General features: G+C 37.5%; 1 protein-coding gene and 1 long non-coding RNA gene across 2 annotated transcripts in view; one reads left to right on the forward strand and one right to left on the reverse strand.

Moving 5' to 3' along the window:
- The window catches only part of LOC104864959, a 98663-nt gene that overhangs the window by 70154 nt on the left and 8627 nt on the right, over window positions 1-19882 (forward strand). The window lies entirely within an intron of this gene.
- Window positions 334-3862, reverse strand: Npvf (neuropeptide VF precursor). Its single transcript, XM_019208050.2, has 3 exons — window positions 3725-3862; window positions 1955-2381; window positions 334-407 (listed from the first exon to the last, which is right to left on the reverse strand). Exons 1-2 carry the CDS (start codon window positions 3860-3862, stop codon window positions 1998-2000), a joined length of 522 nt encoding a protein of 173 aa, XP_019063595.1. The 3' UTR covers window positions 334-407; window positions 1955-1997.

A 19882-nucleotide genomic window follows, 5' to 3' on the forward strand; every position in this document is an offset into this window, starting at 1 on the left:
CCATGTCTGTGACTTTTACATAGGGTAGTGATGTGGCTTCAGCCGGTCTGTCTGTCTTTCTCTCCTCTGTCTTTCTCTTTCTCCCGCCCTCTCTCCTTCCATCTCCCTATTACCAGAGACTTAAGTATTTACAATGCTCTCTTTTATTCAGACAAATCATTTTAACTTTACATTGCAAATATTCTTTAAATTGTTTTATATAATTTAAACTGACAAGAAAAATCACTACATAATCATAATCAATGATGCATAATCCATCCAGAATCTTGCCATTATTTCTTGTCTTTGCCATAGAGCTGCCTGTGAATTACAGGCCACAGTTTCATATCATCTTTAGGGACAGGCTCCAGATTTCTTATTTTTCTTGTTTCACTTCTGCATCATCTATTTTCTTGAATACCAGTTTCCTAAAATATAAGCAGTACACAATGTTCTCATCCATCAGAACACCAGTGTGCAAAAGCATGTAAAGATACGAACCGTGAGTCTAATCACCTAACTGTGCTTCAGTTGAATTGTGTTGCGCTTGAGATGAGTGAGATATTGATGTGATGCTGGATTTATGATGGGCGTCCATTCCAGAAACTTACCACTGACTCCCCTCTCTTCCTCACTCCCACCCCACTCCCACGTGGTTAGTTCCCCAGTTCCACCCCTGTGTAATATCCCATGACCTTTTCGGAAATGACAGGATTTTCCATGTCGCGATGAATAATGCCCCATGTCCTTGTCTAGGCCATGTATGTCTATGCTCTGCTCTTGTCTGTAATCCTCTGCTTTTCACATGCTTTTTTTCCTGACTCTTGCCAAACCAAACCTTGGCTCTCTGGCTTACCTTGCTTTAGTGCCATTGCTCACATGCCTCCTTTTCCTAGAAATGACCTCTATTCTCCCACCAGTTTCTGAGTGTGCAAACTCCAGCTGTGCTTCCGTGTATGACTCAGAAAATGTCCCTGGCTTCCTCTGTGGGACTTGTGTTTCTTATATCATTTCATTCTATCAAATACTAAGGGCTTACTTTGTGGCAGACACAAGCCTAGGCACTGTAAAATCTTGGGATGAGCACACTGTTCAAAATATGTTTATTTTGTTGTGTTTATTTTGCTTCCGGAAGAACTCACTTGTAGAAGTAGCAATTTTATATAGATATGACAGTAGACAAAAATTACAGGATTTATGATACTGAAATCTATTGAAAATGGTTGATCCTAACCATATAATAAGTCAGATGGGGATAAATACCACTGGGAAAAAATCAGTCAGAAGTGTTCTGAGGTGGTCGAGGTGGTCTCTTTGGTAAGGTGAAAGCTTGCTACCTTGCTTTCTTCTGTCCTTAATAAAAGCATTGCATTTTATTTTATATAAAAAATGTTTTAAAAAAATATATTCTGTACCAGAAGGTAACACTAATTAAAAAATCTTTTGTAGTAATTTATACTCTGATTTATGCATAGTGGATAATGAATACTTAATATAATGATTATTACAATATTTATTTATAAAATAAGATTCAGAAAAAAGAAAAAAATCTTTGATTAAAGAGATAAAGAATCAATCTGACTTGAGATCTGGTTATGGAGATGGTGTCCTTTGTATTTGAGGACAACTCTGTCATGTGAATCTTTTTAATGTTAGAGGGTCAAGTGTCAGAACATGTCACTGGCTCAATCTCGTCACTGCATGGGTATACTGTGTGGCTCATGGAGTAATGAGGCTGGTGCCATGGGTGGCTTAGGGAAGCCATATCATCACTATGCACCTATAGCCATGCTTATAGTACCTGGCCTTCGTCGTTCTTAATTTATAGGTATTTGTGTCCCTGTCTTCACTTTTCTCCTCTGAAGTAACTTACTATCTTAAAACTTATTTTGAAAAAAGTGTAACCCTTTTTCTAAGTTTCTGGACCAGTTCTGTATCACACCCCATGCCCTTTGAGTAGTTCTCAAGTATTTACCTTGGTTGTTGGTTTTGTTTTTTTCTTTTTTTAAATCAAGATTCTAGATTTCTTGACTCTGGCAGGTCACGCAGTAAAGTAACTCATTGGCAGAGAGTGAATGCGTGGATCGTCTAAAGAAATCACTCAGTGTCTTAGTGGCACTTTTGGTTGTTGTCATTCTCCCAAATCTTTGGGGAAGGTTCGGAACATGTTTGGAGATGTTTGGCTCTGTATTTCTTCCAAATCTCAGTGGCAGGTTGACCGGACCTCCTGAGCTTCTTTCTTTTTTTATGGTCCTCCCGAATCTCAGTGGCAAGTTGGCTGCAGAATGTGGCATTTTGTTGACAGCAGGTGTATTCACCTTAATGACGTTTTTTGGTCCCCAATCTTTTAATTCTTGAAAACTGAAACTTCTTTCCTTGTCTCCTTTTGGGATTTCTCTAGGCTATAATTAGAAATGACCAGTAAAATAATTTATCATTGTTATAAACCATAGATTTAAACCCCACATTAACTTAAACCCAGACTTTATTCTGCAGAATTGTTAAAGCTATAAACAAAGTTTGTGTTCTTATGTGTAAGACTTTTTAATAAATAATTTGTATTAAGCTTCTTAAAGCAATCTAGTTTCTCTGTCCCTAGACTATTGTAAGATAACTATAAAATATTAATAAAATATATGTAGTAAATATAGCAATGTGTTTGACCAGAAGGAATATAATGAGGTATTGAAATGAGGGAAAATTTATTTTACTGTAGTTATTCTCTTTCAGTTTCTTGATTCATGTTGTTTGTAAAATATTGTATATATTTTTATTTTTTGACTTTAGAGAAACCTCCCATTTCCTTTCCATGTTTCATATCCTTCTCCTCCCCTTAAAGGCCAAGTGGTACATGGAAATATGATAAAATAAAAATAGAGATACTAGCCAGGTTTTGGGGTACATTTGTAGAAGGCTCCAGTGAATTTCCTTTTTATCCCTTCATATTCAGCATTCTACACTAAAAATGTTTCAGGGAACCAATTTTATTTTAATTAGAATATAAATTACATTTTTGGTAAAGAACTTATTGGTTTGTGGATTACTGCAACACAAACATACCAGCCTTATAGGAATCACTTAAAGTACCTTAAATATTTAATTAGTTTTAGTTTTACTATAAAAGTTTGTCCATATAAAGATTTTTAAGTGATTGTTTCTTGATTGTAACCTAAGTTAAATGAGCAATACATACTTATTCTAGCAAACTTGGAAAAGTTATTAAAACATAATAAAATAAAAAATAATTTGCAATTCTATCATCTGTGGATAGATAAATGTTTAACTTAGATAAAGATTTACCATAAACTTACCAGCTTGTAATTGCTAGGTAGAAAATATAGATGTTGTGACTATTCATACTTTAAGACAATTCAAATGTCCAGCTGAAAGGTATTCATATCTTTTTTTTTGCTCCACATCTTATTTTGACAAATATTTATTACAAATATGCAGTTCTGAGTCATTTGAAAATGTATTAAAGTGCTTTATGCCTGGTAATTATCACAGTGTAAATAGCAGACTCTGTTATTAGATTGACCAGGCTATTTGCTATTGTGCTAAGTAATATAAATTACATCAGTATACTGTGATAGGAAGGCTGAAGTTTGAAGACAATCAAAACAGAACAAAAACCAGAAATAGAAAAGCAAACACAAATGAATTTGTTCCTTACTTTTAAAAAAGCATCAGATGCAGAACAAGTATTACATATATAATGCTGGTCATATTAGATATAAAAACTTACCTCAGAACATTTGTCATAATTTTCTTTGCTGTGAAGATGTCCCATTGTTAATTCTTCTGCACAAAAGATGTTTGATGTTAAGAAGATTGAAGTGGCTAAAGTCAATAAGATGAACCATTTTGATGAAATAATTTCCATTTTGTCCAAATCTAGAATTACTATGTGCAGCCCAATGTCTTCATGAAGGGAAATCATGGTGTTTTTATACAGTCCTAAAACAAAAAATGTTCCCTGTAACAATGAAGTTAATATCACACATTTTAAGTACTAATATTAATTAGAGTGGGTAACTAAAATATGCATGTAAGGAATATGTGTTTGTGCTTGCAAATTAATTAACTTTAAAAATAATTTTCCTCATTATGAAAGCTCTTCTAATTAGGTAAGTTTGAAGCAATAGTAATTAAGATTCCAAACAGGATGCTTATTTCTCTGAGCTTAAAGCAAAAGTATTTTGTTTTAGTATTTCCATTGGTTTTTGAGGGAAGGAAGAAGAAAGGATTTCATACAAGCTGGCTATGGTTTTTAAAATTCACACAAAAGAGTTAGGCATACTATTTTCAAAATGTCAAACAAAATGAAGAATGTGAACAGAATTATAAGTCATACAATACCCCCATAAAATGCCACAGATTAATTTTTTGTGAAATACTGTTTGGTTATTAAAAAGCTTCAGGAGTAAATGTCAGCTGTAATGGGAAGAGTGAACAGAAGAGCAAATATGCAATAGGCATTTTGACAAACTGGCCAACTCAGGAGAAGCTGAAAGCAGTCAAACCCTTTGGATTTTGCCCCATGGGTCTTATTTGGCAGATCTTCATGAATCATCTGGATTTTATTTCTATCAGTTTACCATATCCCTCCTTCCGGCCCAAAGTCCTTAAGAACTCTAGTGAAGGCTGGGTAAGTGACACACATGCTAATTTTGTTGCTCCCATAGCCCATATTATTTAGGTAATCTTGCTTTGCCACAGGCATACTGACATCGTGGCATTAAGAGAATTTGCAGAACTAAATGTGCATTTACTGAAATGCCATAGCAAGGCTCTTTCAGAGCAGTTGACTGGTATTCTAAAAGCCCTGCCTTATCACTTGACTGCCTGGGAGCTAGAAAAACTGTCACTTGGTCCCACTGGTCCCCTTAACCTTCTGAGGAGAAAAAGACCTTTACATGGATTTCCAACACTGCAGCTCCTTGTGTATGCAGACACTGGGAGGTGAATTGACAAAAGTCATACCATTGCGCTGTGCACCTCTAGTCCATCTCACCAACCTTCTGTACATAATTCAAGGTGTGAAATGGCAGAAATGAAGACCATTTTTCTGGATTGAAGATCTCTAGGATCAGTCAGAAAGTTGAAAAACAGCGGATGAACTCTTGGGATGCCTTAAAATCACCCTTTCCTGTGACGTCTCTTAAGGCAGCTGACTTCATTGTGTTCATTTGTTTTGGTCTGTGGTAGCCAAGAATCCCCACAGTAGGAGGCAATTAATTCAGTTCATAGTCTAGTGTTAATTTTGTAATGCTGTTATTGGATTATTTGGGTTTAATTTCCCCAAGGAGTTAATATACTTTTCTTCCAAGTTATTCTTATGCAAACTGCTGACAGAACTTCTTTTTTTTTTTTTTTTGGTGGTCAGTAGATCCAAACTTTGGAGAAATGGGTGAAGCAAGGGCAAGTTTTGTTGTCCAAGTTTACACCCTGGGAAAAGCAGAAAGTGTCAGTTTAGCTCTCTTTCAAAATTTTGTTTGTATCTAGTTGTCCTTTTGAAATAACATGGAACTTAAATAATCCACCAGTTTCAACGTGCCGCTTAGCACTGAAACCCTTGGCATGTCTATTAGAGTTTTTGTGATTCTAGTCAAAATCCAGTGTAGTCCATATGACTGATTGCCCACCTGCCTCCACCTGGTTAGGCTTCCAAGTTTAGAGTGTGATAATAATTACCTCATTATTGTATTAATATAGGGCTTGGGTCTTTCCAACCATATCTTCATTTAGCTTTAAAAACATTAATGGATATAGAACAAAATTACCTAACATATACAGTATGAAATAACTATCAATCTTTTGGTAAAATGTGCTTCTATATGTACACATATGGGCTAATTGGTTTTGGGCTTCTTGGTGACACTGAAGCAAACAAACAATATCCCTGACTTGTGGCATTTATTTTATTTTATTTTGGAGGGAAAGGGGTTTATTTAGCTTACAGTTCATAGAGATGTCAGTCCATAATTTGCTGGCTCTGAGTTGGGATGGCAAACAAGTAAGGCAGAGGAGAAACAACATGGAACACATCAGGTAGCAAAAGCAACAAAGGGAGCCTTAACAGCATCTCCCTGCCACTTTTATCTTATTCAGACTACTTAGCGTTGGTAGCACTCATACCCTTAATCATAGTGCCCTTGAGCCTAGCACTGCATCATGAATCAATTCCAGATCAAGCCTATGACCCCATGAGGCTTTGGGAGCACATCCAGACCCAAACTATAACATTCTGGCCCTGGCCCCCCAAAGACTCATGTACATTTCTTTACACAAAAGGAATTTAGTCCATCTCTGAAAGTTGCTGAAATCCTAACAGACTCAGCATTGATAAAAAGTCCAAGTCCAAGGTCATCTCTGAGATTTAAGACAATCTCTTAGCTGCAAGCCCCTATACAAATGAAATATTTCCAACATTCAATGGCACAAAATAGACATTACCATTCCAAAAGGTACAAACAGGAGGATACAAAGAATGGGACCAAACTAAGTTCAAAATCCAGCAGGCCAAAGATTGCATTCCACAGCTCCATTTCTAGCATCTGAGGCAATCTATGGCAAGTTGTGAACTCCAAAGGGATTGAGTGGCTCCACCCCGTGGTACTTCTGGTGGTTGTAGCTATGATGGCTTCTCTCTTGGGCCAGCTCTGCTCCCTCCTAGCAACTTTTCTCAGACGATCCATGCTCCTGGCTTCTCCAAACTTCTGGGGTCTCCACAGAACCTTAGGCTTCACACTCATAGCGTAACACATTGCCCTCTCAGGGTCACCCTGCCTGGCCTCCCAGACCTTCTGAAATCTAGGTAGAAGGCTTCCTGACCCCACAACTCTTGCATTCTGCATGCATCTAAAAACTTGAGCCACGTGGATGTTACCAAGGTCTTCTGCCAGCTGTAGCTGTAGCTGTAGCCAGGCTTTCTTCTCTCTTGGCTTTAGGGGTTGAGTGCCTGGGTCACTGAGCACTCTGAACCCAATCCCAAGGAACAGATTCCTTAAGCCACCATTTTGGAACAACTTCCCTAGGTTGCCATTTTGGAGCAACTTCCCTAGGCTGCTGCTATTCTGGAACTTGGTGTTCTGGGGTTTCCTTCTCAAAGCAAAGTCCTTCACTTTTGCAATTTTGAGGCTACAAAGGGTGGACTCCTGCTGCTTCTTGTGATGCCTTCAGGTCATCTTTTCTATTCTCTTGTATTTTCTCAGCAATCAAGACCTCCTGCTCTATCTTTGCAGTCCACAGCTTTACTGGAGCTTCCTAGCAGAGCAAATTTAGAACATTTTAAATTATTCTGCTGGGCTCTTTTATTTTGATTCTCAACATAGATTTGGCTAAAAACTCCCAACAGTAGCCTGCCACCAGCTCAATATTCAACTGCCTTGAAATCTCTTCTGCAAGATTAATTAGTCCACTGTTCCTAATCTCAGTTTCAGGCAAAGTCTCTGGACACACACACAAAAAATGTAGACAAACTTCCTGGCAAGTCATAACACACATCATCTGGAGTCCATCAGCAAATGCAGTACTTCCCAGCAGAAACCTCCTGAGCCTGGTCTTTACCAGCGTTCTGGTCTTCTGAGCTCTGACCAGAATTCCCCACACAGAACAGGCTAAGGGGTCCCAGCAGTGCTTCTGTAGCCAACATCTCCAAATCTTTCCTAACTCTACCTTTTCCCACAAGCCAGTTCCAAAGGCTCTTCAGCCACACGGCCAGGTAATGTCACAGCAATTACCCCACTTGTCCAGTACCAAATTTCTGTGTTACTTTTTGCTCATTGCTGAGACAAAATATCTGACACACAAAGTTGGAGGGGAAGGGGTTGGTTTGATTTTTACAGTTCATAGAGGTTTCAGTCTATACCCAGCTGGCTCTGAGGCTGGGATGGATGTTAAGCAAGCAGGGCAGAGGAGAAGCAACATGGTGCACATAAGGCAGCAAAGTAACATAGGGACTTATGGCATTTAGGTGCATGCTTTATTTGCTAAAAGTTTAGAAGCCTCAGAACTTATGTCTAAGTCTCTCTCTTTAGCTTGGACGTGTTTGAGCTTTAGGCCCCAAATACTCAACTTCTTATCAGCAAATGCTGTTTGGAGTTCTTTATGCAAATATGTTCATTATGTTCAATGAAATTTATCTTTTCAATACCTGTTTTTCCTCTTATGTTTCTCACTTCAGTGAATAGTATTTCATCAGTCAGAGTCCAATCAGGAGACAGAAAAAATAGTTATTTGATCAAGGGATGGTTAAGGTAAGTAATTATAGCAGTAGATTAGCTTTAAAGGGGTAAAGAATATACTAGACATAGCACAGGAGAGGCTGAAGCAGGAGAATTACCATGGGTTCAAGTCCAGCCTAAACTACGCAGAGAGACTGCCTTAAAAACAAACACAAAAACAAGAATACACTAGATATGAGGTAGAATATTCAAGGAGAGAGCAAATTGGTTGGAGTTCAGACCATATTGGAGAAGAGTGGATGACTGGGAGGCTTGCTGGATACCCTAGGCCAGAATTTATCCACAGTCACAAGCAGGAGATACCATCCAGGATGCAGGTGAAAGCCCCCTCTTTATGACCTAACTTCTGCTTATTTCTCCAGCATTCATTGTCCACCTACTCTCTGCTTTATGTCAAACTTTTCTGTTCTTCCAAATGGTTGTGCTTTCTCTTCTCTCCAAGCCCTCTGCTCGTGATTTTCCTGTGCAGTGAGTATTTGTACGCTTGACTCTCTCCTTACTTATTCACTGTTTATGCCTCAGATGAAGTTGTGAAAAGTCCCTCCTGACTTCCAGCTCCAAGAGATAACTCTGTTTTCTTCCTGACCCTGGCTCTTGTCACTTTGCCTTGTCTCGTGTCCTCCACTGCTCTGGAAACTCTGTGAGGGCAGGACCTTGCTTGTGTGGATCATAATGGAATTTCCATTATCTATTGTATGGATGTTCAGGAAATTTTATGCCTAAATGAATGGAAAAATTTTCAGTAGTATTAAGAAAAAGGAACTCTTTTAATTATTTCTCCTAGTTTTGGCCATTATCAAGACTTTTCTTTTTTTCTGTGATCTATGCATGATTAGAGCCCAATTTGGTAGTTTGTCCTGATTGGATATCTTGACATTCTCCTGTTGGGGATTTACCTTTAAGACTTTCCCAGATTTCGCAAGTACAAGATTCTGAGTTTGATCTCTGGTACCAGGAAAAAAAAAAATTTAGAACAAGGGCTGGGGACTTAGCTCAGTGGTGCTGCACCTTCCTTGCAAGCACGAGGTCCTGAGTTTGATCCCCAGTACTGGAAGGGAAAAAATACACTACAAGAACAAAAAATGCACTTTCCTAGATTTACAATCAGGCATAAGTAGTATGAGTGTGAGTTTAGGTTTATTTTGTTATAATTAATCACACAGCTTGATAAATTCAGTGTGTTCTGGTAGATCTTGCCAGGTCTGTAGGAATAACTTCTTTGCAAACTCCAGGAAGGGTGTGAAAAGGAACTGCACAGCCTCAAGGAGGGCTTTTGACAATGCTCAGGCTCTTCCACCAGGCAGACTCTGGGACAGAAAAGGGTTCATTGATTGCTTATTATTTTTCTGGAACCATGAAGAACAAATTATTTCTACCCAGGAGGAGGCCCGAGTTTGGATTTAAGGCTTTGTAATGCTCTGGACTATCTGCACTTCTAGTAGAATAAGAGGTTTCTGCTTTTGGTTTTTGAGCCATGGGGCTGCATTTTTTTTTTAATTGAGTTTATTGGTACATTTTAGGTATACAGTACAGTTACATTCATTGCTAGAATCTTGTACCTCTATGTGATAGGTCTTGGTTCTCATTTTTTCCTCTTGTCCCTGCCCTCCCTTCATCCCCTCCTCCCCTCCCCATTTACAAACACTTTATTTCCATCTTTTCATTTTCTCACATTTTTTTCTTTTCCCTTATTACCCTTCACCTACCCATCCCACCTTCCCTACACCTGTAGTCCCTTTCTTCCCATTTCACAATGTTAGTTATCTCATTAGGATCTTATGTACTATTACAGTTTATTCACACCAGAGAAACTATTCGGTATTTACACGTGTGACTTGTTTATTTCACTTAGGAGTATATCCTCAATATGTATCCATTTTCCTATGAATGAATCTAATTTCTCATTCTTTATGGCTGAGTAATATTCCATTTTATAGAAAAACCACATCTTCTTTATCCAGTTTCCAACTGATGGGCAAATGGGCTGTTTCCAAGTGGGCTGTATATTTTTATTTAAATCTTTATGTAGAAGATCCACGTTTCCTGAGGCCACAGTGAGGGATACCAAAGAGGTGGTTAATTTTAATATCCAAGGACCTGGTTATAAAACCCTTCTTTTCATCCTCTACCCAACCATTTATTTCTAGGTTGCTTGTATTTTTTAAATGTTTATTTTCCCCTTTTATCTAAGCATAACCCAATTGTGTTATACAGAAGAATTTATGGTTATTAGAATCTTATTTTGCATTTCATGTTGCAAAATATTTTGCAACCATGTGTTAACTAATTTCAGGCTCTCTTTAGAGGTGGGTGGTAGTATTACTATGGAATTCATTTCAGCATTATGTGTGGTAGAGAGAGAAATTCCTACCTTTGTTCCAAATATAGACATCATATGCAAATGGTATACAATTATTATTTTTAAAAAGCATGGTAGTACCTTGCTTCCAGATTTATGAGTGGCTTTTTATAATGAGCTTGTCACATTTTGATGGCAGGATTGTATTTACTTTCTGCTTTTTACTATGACAGATTACAGTGCCAGGGCCTGGGAAGGTATTGATGGGAATGTGAGAGAAAAGATTACTCCTCTATGTAGTAAAAGCAGTTGAAATTCAATTCTGGTTGAAGTAACTTAAAGAATCAATTTGTAGAATACAAGAATAACATTAAATATTTATACAAGTTAATTCACATGATTTATTCTACAGGGTTGACTAAATGGCAAGGTCCCTATATCTAAAAGACATATTTTAGAACAATATATTGAACCACCCTTCAGTATCAGTATTAGATCTTTCAAATTATATGAACTGGTAGCATATAAAAAAATTAAAGCAATTGTGAAAGGCTGATTAAGAACAGCCTCTACCACACACCTTGTCAATTCAAGCTTTTATATTTTTTTAATGTTTCATTTTACTGACATGTTTTCCCTTTCAAAAGAATGTGATTTTCACTGGCCTGGCAGGGGGTTGTAGTACTTCTTGCCAAGTGGTCAAGAAAACTCAGAACTTTGTATATGAGGGCTGAAGACCAGATGTTTAGTTAAAATGACACATAACTTTTACACAAATATAGAAATGGAAACCAAGACCTTTACTGAGATTACTTTTTTTTTTTCTGTTTTTGTTCCTCTTCCTCCCTCCCTCTTTTGTTTGTTTTTTTGGTTTGTTTGTTTTTCTTTTTATTGAGTTTATTGGTACAATCTAGATATACAATACAGTTACATTCATTATTGGGATCCTGTACCTTTACATGATAGGTCTTGATTCTCATTTTATCCCCTTGTCCCTGCCCTCCCTTCACCCCCTCCTCCCCTCCCCATTTACAAACACTTTATTTCCATTTTTTCAATTTCTCATATTTTTTTATATTTCACATTTAATTATCTCATTAGGATCTTGTATACTATTGTAGTTTTTCACACCAGAGAAACTATTCGGTATTTCAGTTAAATCTCTGTATGAACCTTAAAAATAGGGAATCCTAACATAAAACTAAAAAGGAAAGTAAAAGAGAAAAGGCAATGATGTAAGATTAAAATAATCCTTAATTCTGAAGAGGAAAGTGGTCCCTGAACATATTTAAATTGCTTCTTGCTCTTGTAGTCTTATCTTCTTTTTTTTTCATTATTTAAGGAATACTTTATTAGTTTCTGTAATCAAACCCACATAGATATGACCTTACATATTTAATGCAGATGGGCTTTCCTTTGCATTACCCCTGTACAAATGGAAAAAAATTAAAATTTATAGACCAATATGGCTGTCAATTTCTGTACAATGCCAATTCAACACAGTAAATTGGGATAACTTTTTCCAAAGTTGACAGCACGGTTAAAGTTTCCAAAAATTCAAATTATATATATATGTGTGTGTGTGTGTGTATATATATATATATATTTATATTCATATAAAAAGACCAATGATAGCAGTATGTTATGCATCAATAGCAGCAACAGCTTTTCCAGGTTCTGCAGTCATCTGAACAAAATTATAAACATTCAGCACATTCCATTAAAAAAACAAAAACCAAAAAACAAAGAAAAGAATACCCAGAAAACAGCAAAGTTCTGTTGCTGTTGTGGTACATGGCACCATATTTTTTATTAGCATCTTAATCATCATCTGGAAAGAGAACATTCTAGAGTAATATCATTAAAAATAGCTGTGATAAAGCATGGTTCCTACTATGTATCATAAAGCAGGTATAAGATATTTACATTCAGAGAGGTATGATACAGTACCGTCCTACATCAATAATACTAGAATCAGTTTTGATTTGAAATTTACTTTGTCTACAAATAAGATTGCTACCCCTGTTTTTTTCTGGGCTCCTGTCACATGGAGAATTGTTTTCTATCTTTTCACTTTCAGTCTATGGGCTTCTTTTTGCACTAGGTGTGTTTCTTGTATACAACATATTGTTGGATTTTGCTTCTTATTCCATTTTGCCAGTCTATTTCTCTTGATTGGTGAGTTGAGGCCATTGACATTGATGGTTATAACTAATATGTACTGACTTATTATTGTCATATTATTGGCCTTTTGTTGACTCTTTTTACTTTTTCTCCTCCTTTTAGTTTCTTGCCTTGCCTATTTGATTTGCTCTGTTGGGCCTCATGGTGTTGTTGCCTTCATTGTCTTTTTCTAGGATCTTGTTCGGAATTGTTTGTAGTGCTGGTTTGGTATTCATGTAGTTTCTCAGGTGTTCTTTGTCGTGGAAATATCTTATTTCCCCATCCATTTTGAAAGAGAGTTTTGCAGGATACATCAGTCTAGGTTGGAGGTTGTTGTCTTTTAGTACTTGAAATATTTCACTCCAGGCTCTCCTTGCCCTAAGGGTTTGTGTTGAAAAGTCTGCTGTGATTCTGATGGGCTTTCCTTTGCATGTAAAGATTTGTTTCTTTTCTCTTACTGCTTGTAGTATTTTGTTGTTCTGTTGGATTTCTGGGATCTTGATTATTATGTCTAGGTGTAGATTTTTTTTGATTGTAGCTAGTTGGGATCCTATATGCCTCAGTTATCTGAATGTCAAATTCTTCCACTCTGTTTGGGAAGTTTTCTGTCATTAATTCTGCGAACAGCTTTTTAAAGTCATTTGTACTTTCTCCTACTACTTCATGTATTCCTATCAGTCTTATGTTATTCTTCTTTGCATCATCTAGGAGTTATTGGGTCAATTTCTCATGATCCCTTACTGTTTTTAAGAGACCTCTCTTTTCATGGTCACTGTCTGCAATCTTATCTTCTATATCAGAGAGTCTGTCTTTGCATTCTTTTATTCTGTTGCATACACTTTCAATGGAGTGTTTAATCTCTTGTATATCTGTTTGAATCTGTTTTATGGATTCAATTTCTTTCCTATGTTGGGCGTTTATTGTTTCTTTTTCTTTCTTATGCTGGGCCTTCGTGGCTTCTATCGTGTTCTTGAGCTCATCTATTTTTTGTGTCAGTTTCTGCTCTAGAGTCTTGAATCACTACTTTCATTTTGCTCACCAGCTCTATGGTTATCTGGGAAATTATTTCTGTTTTGAATTTTTCTAGAGCCTGATTGTTCTGTTTTGTTACTTCCTGTGCTTTGAGTTCAGAGTGTCCTGGTGGTTCACTATTGGCCTTTTCATCCTCATTTGCCCTACTGTTTGCCATTGGTGAACTGAAAGTCTGTCTTTGTGCCTTGCTTAAGTATTTTCTCATTTTTATTTTTGTTGTTGGTCTGTCCTTGGTTTAATCTCTAGGTTATCACCCAAATCTTCCTGATATAGTTGCACCCTAGCTTCTGTGTCTCTAATGACCCACAGACATTCTCATCTTCATAACATCAGAGAAAACAGCTCATAAAATCACCCACAATCCTTTATCCCAACTGACACAATCAGCAACACATTAAGATCAAGCATAACTTGGAAACTGACTGGTAGTCACTAGTCTATCACCCTTAAACCATTTGAATTAAATTGAAATCAAGAAGCAGTCCAGAACATGTCTGCAGTGAACAGACTTTTCAATATAGTATAATTACCATTTAGGATGGGGGCTCAGACAGAGCTAGGAGGCAAGACCCCTGATCTCAGTTAGCTGATGGCTGAACCCCATGACGCAGACTGACCTCATGCTGCAAGGCCCAGATTGAGTTCCCCAACCTTCTGAACGGTTGAACTCCACACCGTTCTACTACAGGTTTCCCATGCCCTTTCTTTAAAGATGTTCAAAGTTGGGAACTCAGAAAAATACCCTTGATGACCACCGCTGCCTCTGCAGAGTGGTTCCAAAGATGAGCACAATCAGGAGCTTTGAGAGTGGGGGGGGGTTAAGGGGAGTTATGGGGGTTCAGGGGCACCTGCATTGCTACCTTCCTGGTGCTGGAGCAGTGGCGGCTCGGGGTGGGAGAAGGCGTGGCTCTCCTTTCCGCAGTTTATCCGGGCCCAGGCTACCTTCCCTGCGGCTTGGAGCTGGAGAAGCCCTCCCTCTTTTCTTTTCTTTCTCTCTCTTTGTTTCTTCCCACTCATCTTACTTTTGATATTTTTGTTGTTGTTGTTTTGTTTTTTTGGTTTTTGAGACAGGGTCTCAGTATGTAGTTGAAACTGACCTGAAACTCACTATGTAGCCCAGGCTGGTCTTGAACTCACAGTCATCCTCCTGCCTCAGCCTCCTGAGTGCTGGGATTATAGGCATGCACCACCACGCCTGGCTTACTTTTGATATTTTTAAAATAAGCAAGCAGTCATTTTGTCATTCCAATTTAAGCAGAATAAAATGTGTGCTTTTTCAATATCTTAATTTTTGTTTTTATTTTGTTGTTTTTTTGAAGGATTCTGCCCTAAAATGTAGAATGTGCTTTTCAAGTAATATTTTGCTTTAATGTAAAAGAAAATTTAAGAATTTGAATAGCTTAGGAAGGACCTATCCTAATCCTTAGGCCACTCTTTCCATTGGTTTGGCAACGTTTTTCTGAGGAGGAAGTTTGTTACTTAAACCTCCACTGATTCAGGTTGTGGAGGGTATCTGCAAGGACAACTGGTTTCCTGTTGCATAGGTGCAAGGACAGATGTATGCCCATTGAGAATGACATATGACTGCTCACTGTGGACTTTCCCAGTGCTTTCTATTAGCATATGAATAGGTTGTTGCTGTTTGTTTGTTTTTTCATTTTAATAGAGGGCCATATTATTTTGTGCTCCTGAGTAAGGGTTCCAGGAGCCATATCATTTCCTAGGCTCTGAGCAGAAATTGGCTCAGCTCTGACCACTATAGTGTCAACACACTCACCGTTTGGCTCTCTCCTTTCTGTTACCCCCTCTTTGCCTGCCTTTCTATTTTCCTTTCTGAGCTCTAATGGGTACTTCTACCAGTGCTTACCTCTATCACTTAGGTAATATCAAGGAAAGATTTACCTTCATGCAGTACTGGTTTTGATGGACCTTCAGAGGGTTGTGTCCATGATATATCCAGAAGTCAGAGTGTAGTAGTTCTTTTGACTAAACTCGATCAATTCCATAACAAGTAAAATTCAAAAATTACAAGCAAGAAAACAGAAAAAAAAGTCACATATTCACTATTGTCTTTGGAGGTTCACATAAAAATAGTTTTAAACCTGTAGCAACTTTGGGTATACATTTAATTAAAAGAGATTTCCTGATGATCTGATCAAAAGGTGAAATTTAGAATGAAAATTCCTATACCAATTGAGGTTAAATGAGGTAAATAAATGTTAATATAATCATCATTAAGTATCTAATGGATTTAATGCCATACTGGGTTTTAAAACTTACCAGACTTAAAATTGGTGAGTTTAAGAGATCAGATATTTCTCCTTTGAGAGCCCATAATAATAATAAAAAAATAAAATAGATGAAGTAGGTGAAGTTTTAAAGGATATTTACATCTATAAGCAGGCATGCTGGCTTTGGGGACAAGAGTCTATTATAAACATAGACTTGACTGACCCAGAGCAGTTTTAGAATGGTGGGTCTTACTAGAAGTGCCTCTCTGAATTATTGATACTGGCAGGTAGTGATCCATGATCCAGAAGTCTCCATCTGGGAGAATGATGTGGAGATATATATATATTTCCTGTTAAGTTTGATGTGGATAGATATTGAATCACCCATCTGTCTATGCCTCACCCTCCGATTTCTAGGTTAAAAGCAGTAGAATCAGAGTTCCTATGTTTTCATATATTTTACGTTCATTTGTTTATTTATATTTGCACTTCAAAATTCCTTAATATATATCTTTATCTAATCTTTCCTGTATAAAAATATCCAGGGAGAAGGAGCTTCGGAGTCCTGGTGAACTCTGAGATATAGACTAAAAAGGGCATGGAGAGAGATTAGGAAAGAAATCACTGTGGGCTCACATTGTACCTCTCTGTCTCTGAAGCAGTTTTCTATTCTTGTAAATGCTTTGCAGTTAAAGCTTTTGTATTGGTACAACTGCAGAATGAGACTCTCATGTATCTGATATATTACTCAGGACTCCTTGGTTACTCAGTACTGAAATTTCTAATATATTCTAGCAAAATAGGGAATTTACTACAGGGGGCCTGGGATCTTAAGCATGGGATCAAGGCCTATAGCCCACCTAGGCCCAAGGACTAACATCACCATTCAGATTTTCTCTTGGATTCTCATTTCCCTCCCTGCACCTGTTTTATTATCTGTTCCTCCTACTATGTAGTTTTTTCCTTTTCTATTTATTTGGCAATGTTGAGTTCCATGACCTCAATTTTAGTAGCTCCACAAAAAACTATCTTATCTTTCTTAGTTCCAGAGCCAAAGATCAGGAAAGGACTCTGGCCTAGTATAGGTCAAAAACCTCCTCCTGAAACAATCATCTATGCCCAGAGTACACTAACAGAAGATTCTATTGTGAAGCCCTAAGATGAGTTGTGATGGGTGGCTGTACTGCAAAGACAATTCAAGAGGCATCCAATTCAGCTAGATAGTTTAAGTGTGTTAGAGAATGTAGATTCTTCTTTCCTTTATTTCAGTTCCTTGGGCAGGAATTGAAATCTATCTGGTGAAAATCTAGGTTCTGACTTGCAGTAAGGGGCAACTTAAGCAATCTCTGTTACTGTAGATATTTCTGTTTCTCTGCAAAGAAGCTGAGGAGGTCTCTCCCAGCTGGGTGATACCAGTAGACAGTGCTTTCAGCTGTGCCATCTGGGTCTTTGTTTTTGCAAGCAGGTGTTCTTGTGTGATATTTTTGTAGTTCATGTGGGGCTTTGATGGCATAAAAAAACCCAAACAAAACAAATTCTAGATCTTTCTTCCCAGGGGTGAGGGCATAATTCCCAGCTATTTCTCCATATATCCATCAAAAGCAGTGCCAAGTGTAAGAGCCTGTAAGATTCCCTTTCTCCCCTGGCAGGTGAAAGCTCTGGCTCAGGTGTTTCTCTCTGGCATTTGGAGGTGCTCATGTTTCCAGCATTATGTTCACACCAGATATGAAACACTGAGAATTTCAAGACCAGATGGCTTGGTCCCTAAATGGTGCTAAACTCTTTTCAACTTGGACCTCTTTTCCTGAATTTTCACACCCTTTATTTTGCAATGGTGATATTGGTTTGCTTCATTTCTTTGCACTGAGTTTGCTAAGGTCAAGTAAGTTCTATGAAACAGAGTAGAGTGTTTCATTGCTTTTTGAGCAAGAGAGTTAATTTTTCTATTAAGTTGACAGATTTACCATTCTCTCCCTGATACTTGGATAGCCTTCTTTTGTTAACACAATTCAGAAATTCCTTTCTTTATGGAATGAACTGTGTAGAGATCACTAAGGAATATTTATTTTAGAGATAGTAAAAATAAGACTCTTGTGTATAATTCTGAATACAAGTTTATATTCTTTTGGTAATTAGCTTCATTGCTCTCTGTCGATTTTTTGACAATATTTACACTCAATTAGAAGTAGTAATAATGAGACATTGTAGTTCAGCCCTATAAGCATATCTGTCTACAATAAATATTTGCTTCTAGTGACAGAAAGTATTTTAGAAGTGTTCATTAAAACAATTTGATAACTGTGTATCCATTATTAATAACCCAAGACAGGGAATTACATGTTACATGACTCATGTGACCAATAAGGAAGCTACCATTTCCATAATTATAAAGAATTCATATCACATCCATTTTACTATTCTGTATCATTTGACCCATTTATGGCTCATTTTGAAAGAGTGGAATTTAAAAATTTATAAAGTTTTTTGAATGAAAAATCTGTCAGGTAATTTCTCCCTTGCATTGCTAGCAGTAGTTGCTTTCCATCTGAGAGGCCAGGGCTGTGTTGTTCCACTTCTGGGACTATAGACTAGCAAAGAAAGTTCTGGATACTCTGAATTATGCTGACCATCTCCCTCAGGAGTGAGCCTGAGCAGAGGATACATATGTCCTCTCTGGGAAGTCTTCTGAGGTGTTGGAGTGGAGGACATAGATGTGGATTGGCCAATTTCTGGAACAAAATGAAGCCATGTCATGGCCTATGTGTTCAGAGGCCTAAAGGTTTTCAACAACCCATCTGGAGAAAATATGAGCAAATGCTTAGCATGGCTAGCTGAGTCTTCAGCCCAATAAGCTCCCAGTGAACGTCAGCTATTGGTTGCTGCTTCTGCTGCCGCATAATTTTTACAGTCTTCTGGAGTTAATGAATGTGATATGTGTGGGAGGAAGCTGGAAGGAGGAGAGAACATTTGGAAGGCTGGTAGATTCTGTACAAGCAAGAAAACTATTGCATGATTCTTGGCCTGTTATTCTTTTCCCATCCCCAAATCTCAACAGAGTTGAACTTGGAGAGCTCCATACTATTGTCATAGTTGTGAACCTGGGGCAAAATTGTTCTTACTGTGTGGTAAATTGGTAACCAGAGAATTGACCTCCTGTCTCATATGATCCAATCACATCACCCTCTCTCTGGACATGACTGGGAACAACAGTTGCCAAGTAATTTTGATGAAATGTGACATTTTCAGACTGTGGCCACCGACCAAAGAACCTGAGCTATGGTATCCAATGTTTTACAGGCTACAAAATAGAAGCTGGCCAGCATTTATTGCTTGTACTAACAGCTTGAGCCAAGTTTCCTAAGCTTACAGAGCAGACTTCTTAGTGCTGCTAATTTTACTATCAGCAAACAAAAGAGAAAAGGGGAAATAATACCACATAGCTGAATGAGAGTGTTGGGAGTGCAGTGTGAACAGGAGAATCTAAAAAGGGGTTGACTTTCTGTTTTTTTAAATTAAAAAATAGGAAAAGGATGTAATTTAGAAAAAATTATAAGCAAAGATTCTGTGCTCGCCTCTTAGTATGGGAACGATTTACATATTAAGATAGCCACTAGGGACATGTTAAAAACTCTGTAAGGAAATTTCCAACATGATGGATAGAATTTTAATATTAATAGAGGATTCATCATGGTAATGTAAGTCATAGTTCTAAATCTCCCTTCACCAAATGAGTAGTTCTTTTCCAGCCTATTATACAGGCATACATGTTTTAAATGGTATCATATAACTGGCCTAAAATCTTCCTTTACCTGTAATTTCTGGAGTTCTGTTCATAGGAACAGTGACTGAGTCATTCATCTTTTAGTATGTTATCTAGGCCACATGCATTTCCTTCCTTCCTTCCTATTAATATTTAGTGATTCTTAAAATAT

Source organism: Fukomys damarensis, unplaced genomic scaffold, assembly GCF_012274545.1.
Source record: "Fukomys damarensis isolate Sample0158 unplaced genomic scaffold, DMR_v1.0_HiC HiC_scaffold_4, whole genome shotgun sequence".
NCBI lineage: Eukaryota > Metazoa > Chordata > Mammalia > Rodentia > Bathyergidae > Fukomys > Fukomys damarensis.

What these genes read in the sequence shown, in the direction of transcription:
- Npvf (XM_019208050.2), bottom strand. Translation starts at nt 3,862, where the DNA reads ATGGAAATTATTTCATCAAAATGGTTCATCTTATTGACTTTAGCCACT. An exon ending in ATTATGACAAATGTTCTGAG is followed by an intron (nt 2,382 to 3,724) that starts GTAAGTTTTTAT and finishes TTCTAATTATAG; the next exon opens with CCTAGAGAAATCCCAAAAGG.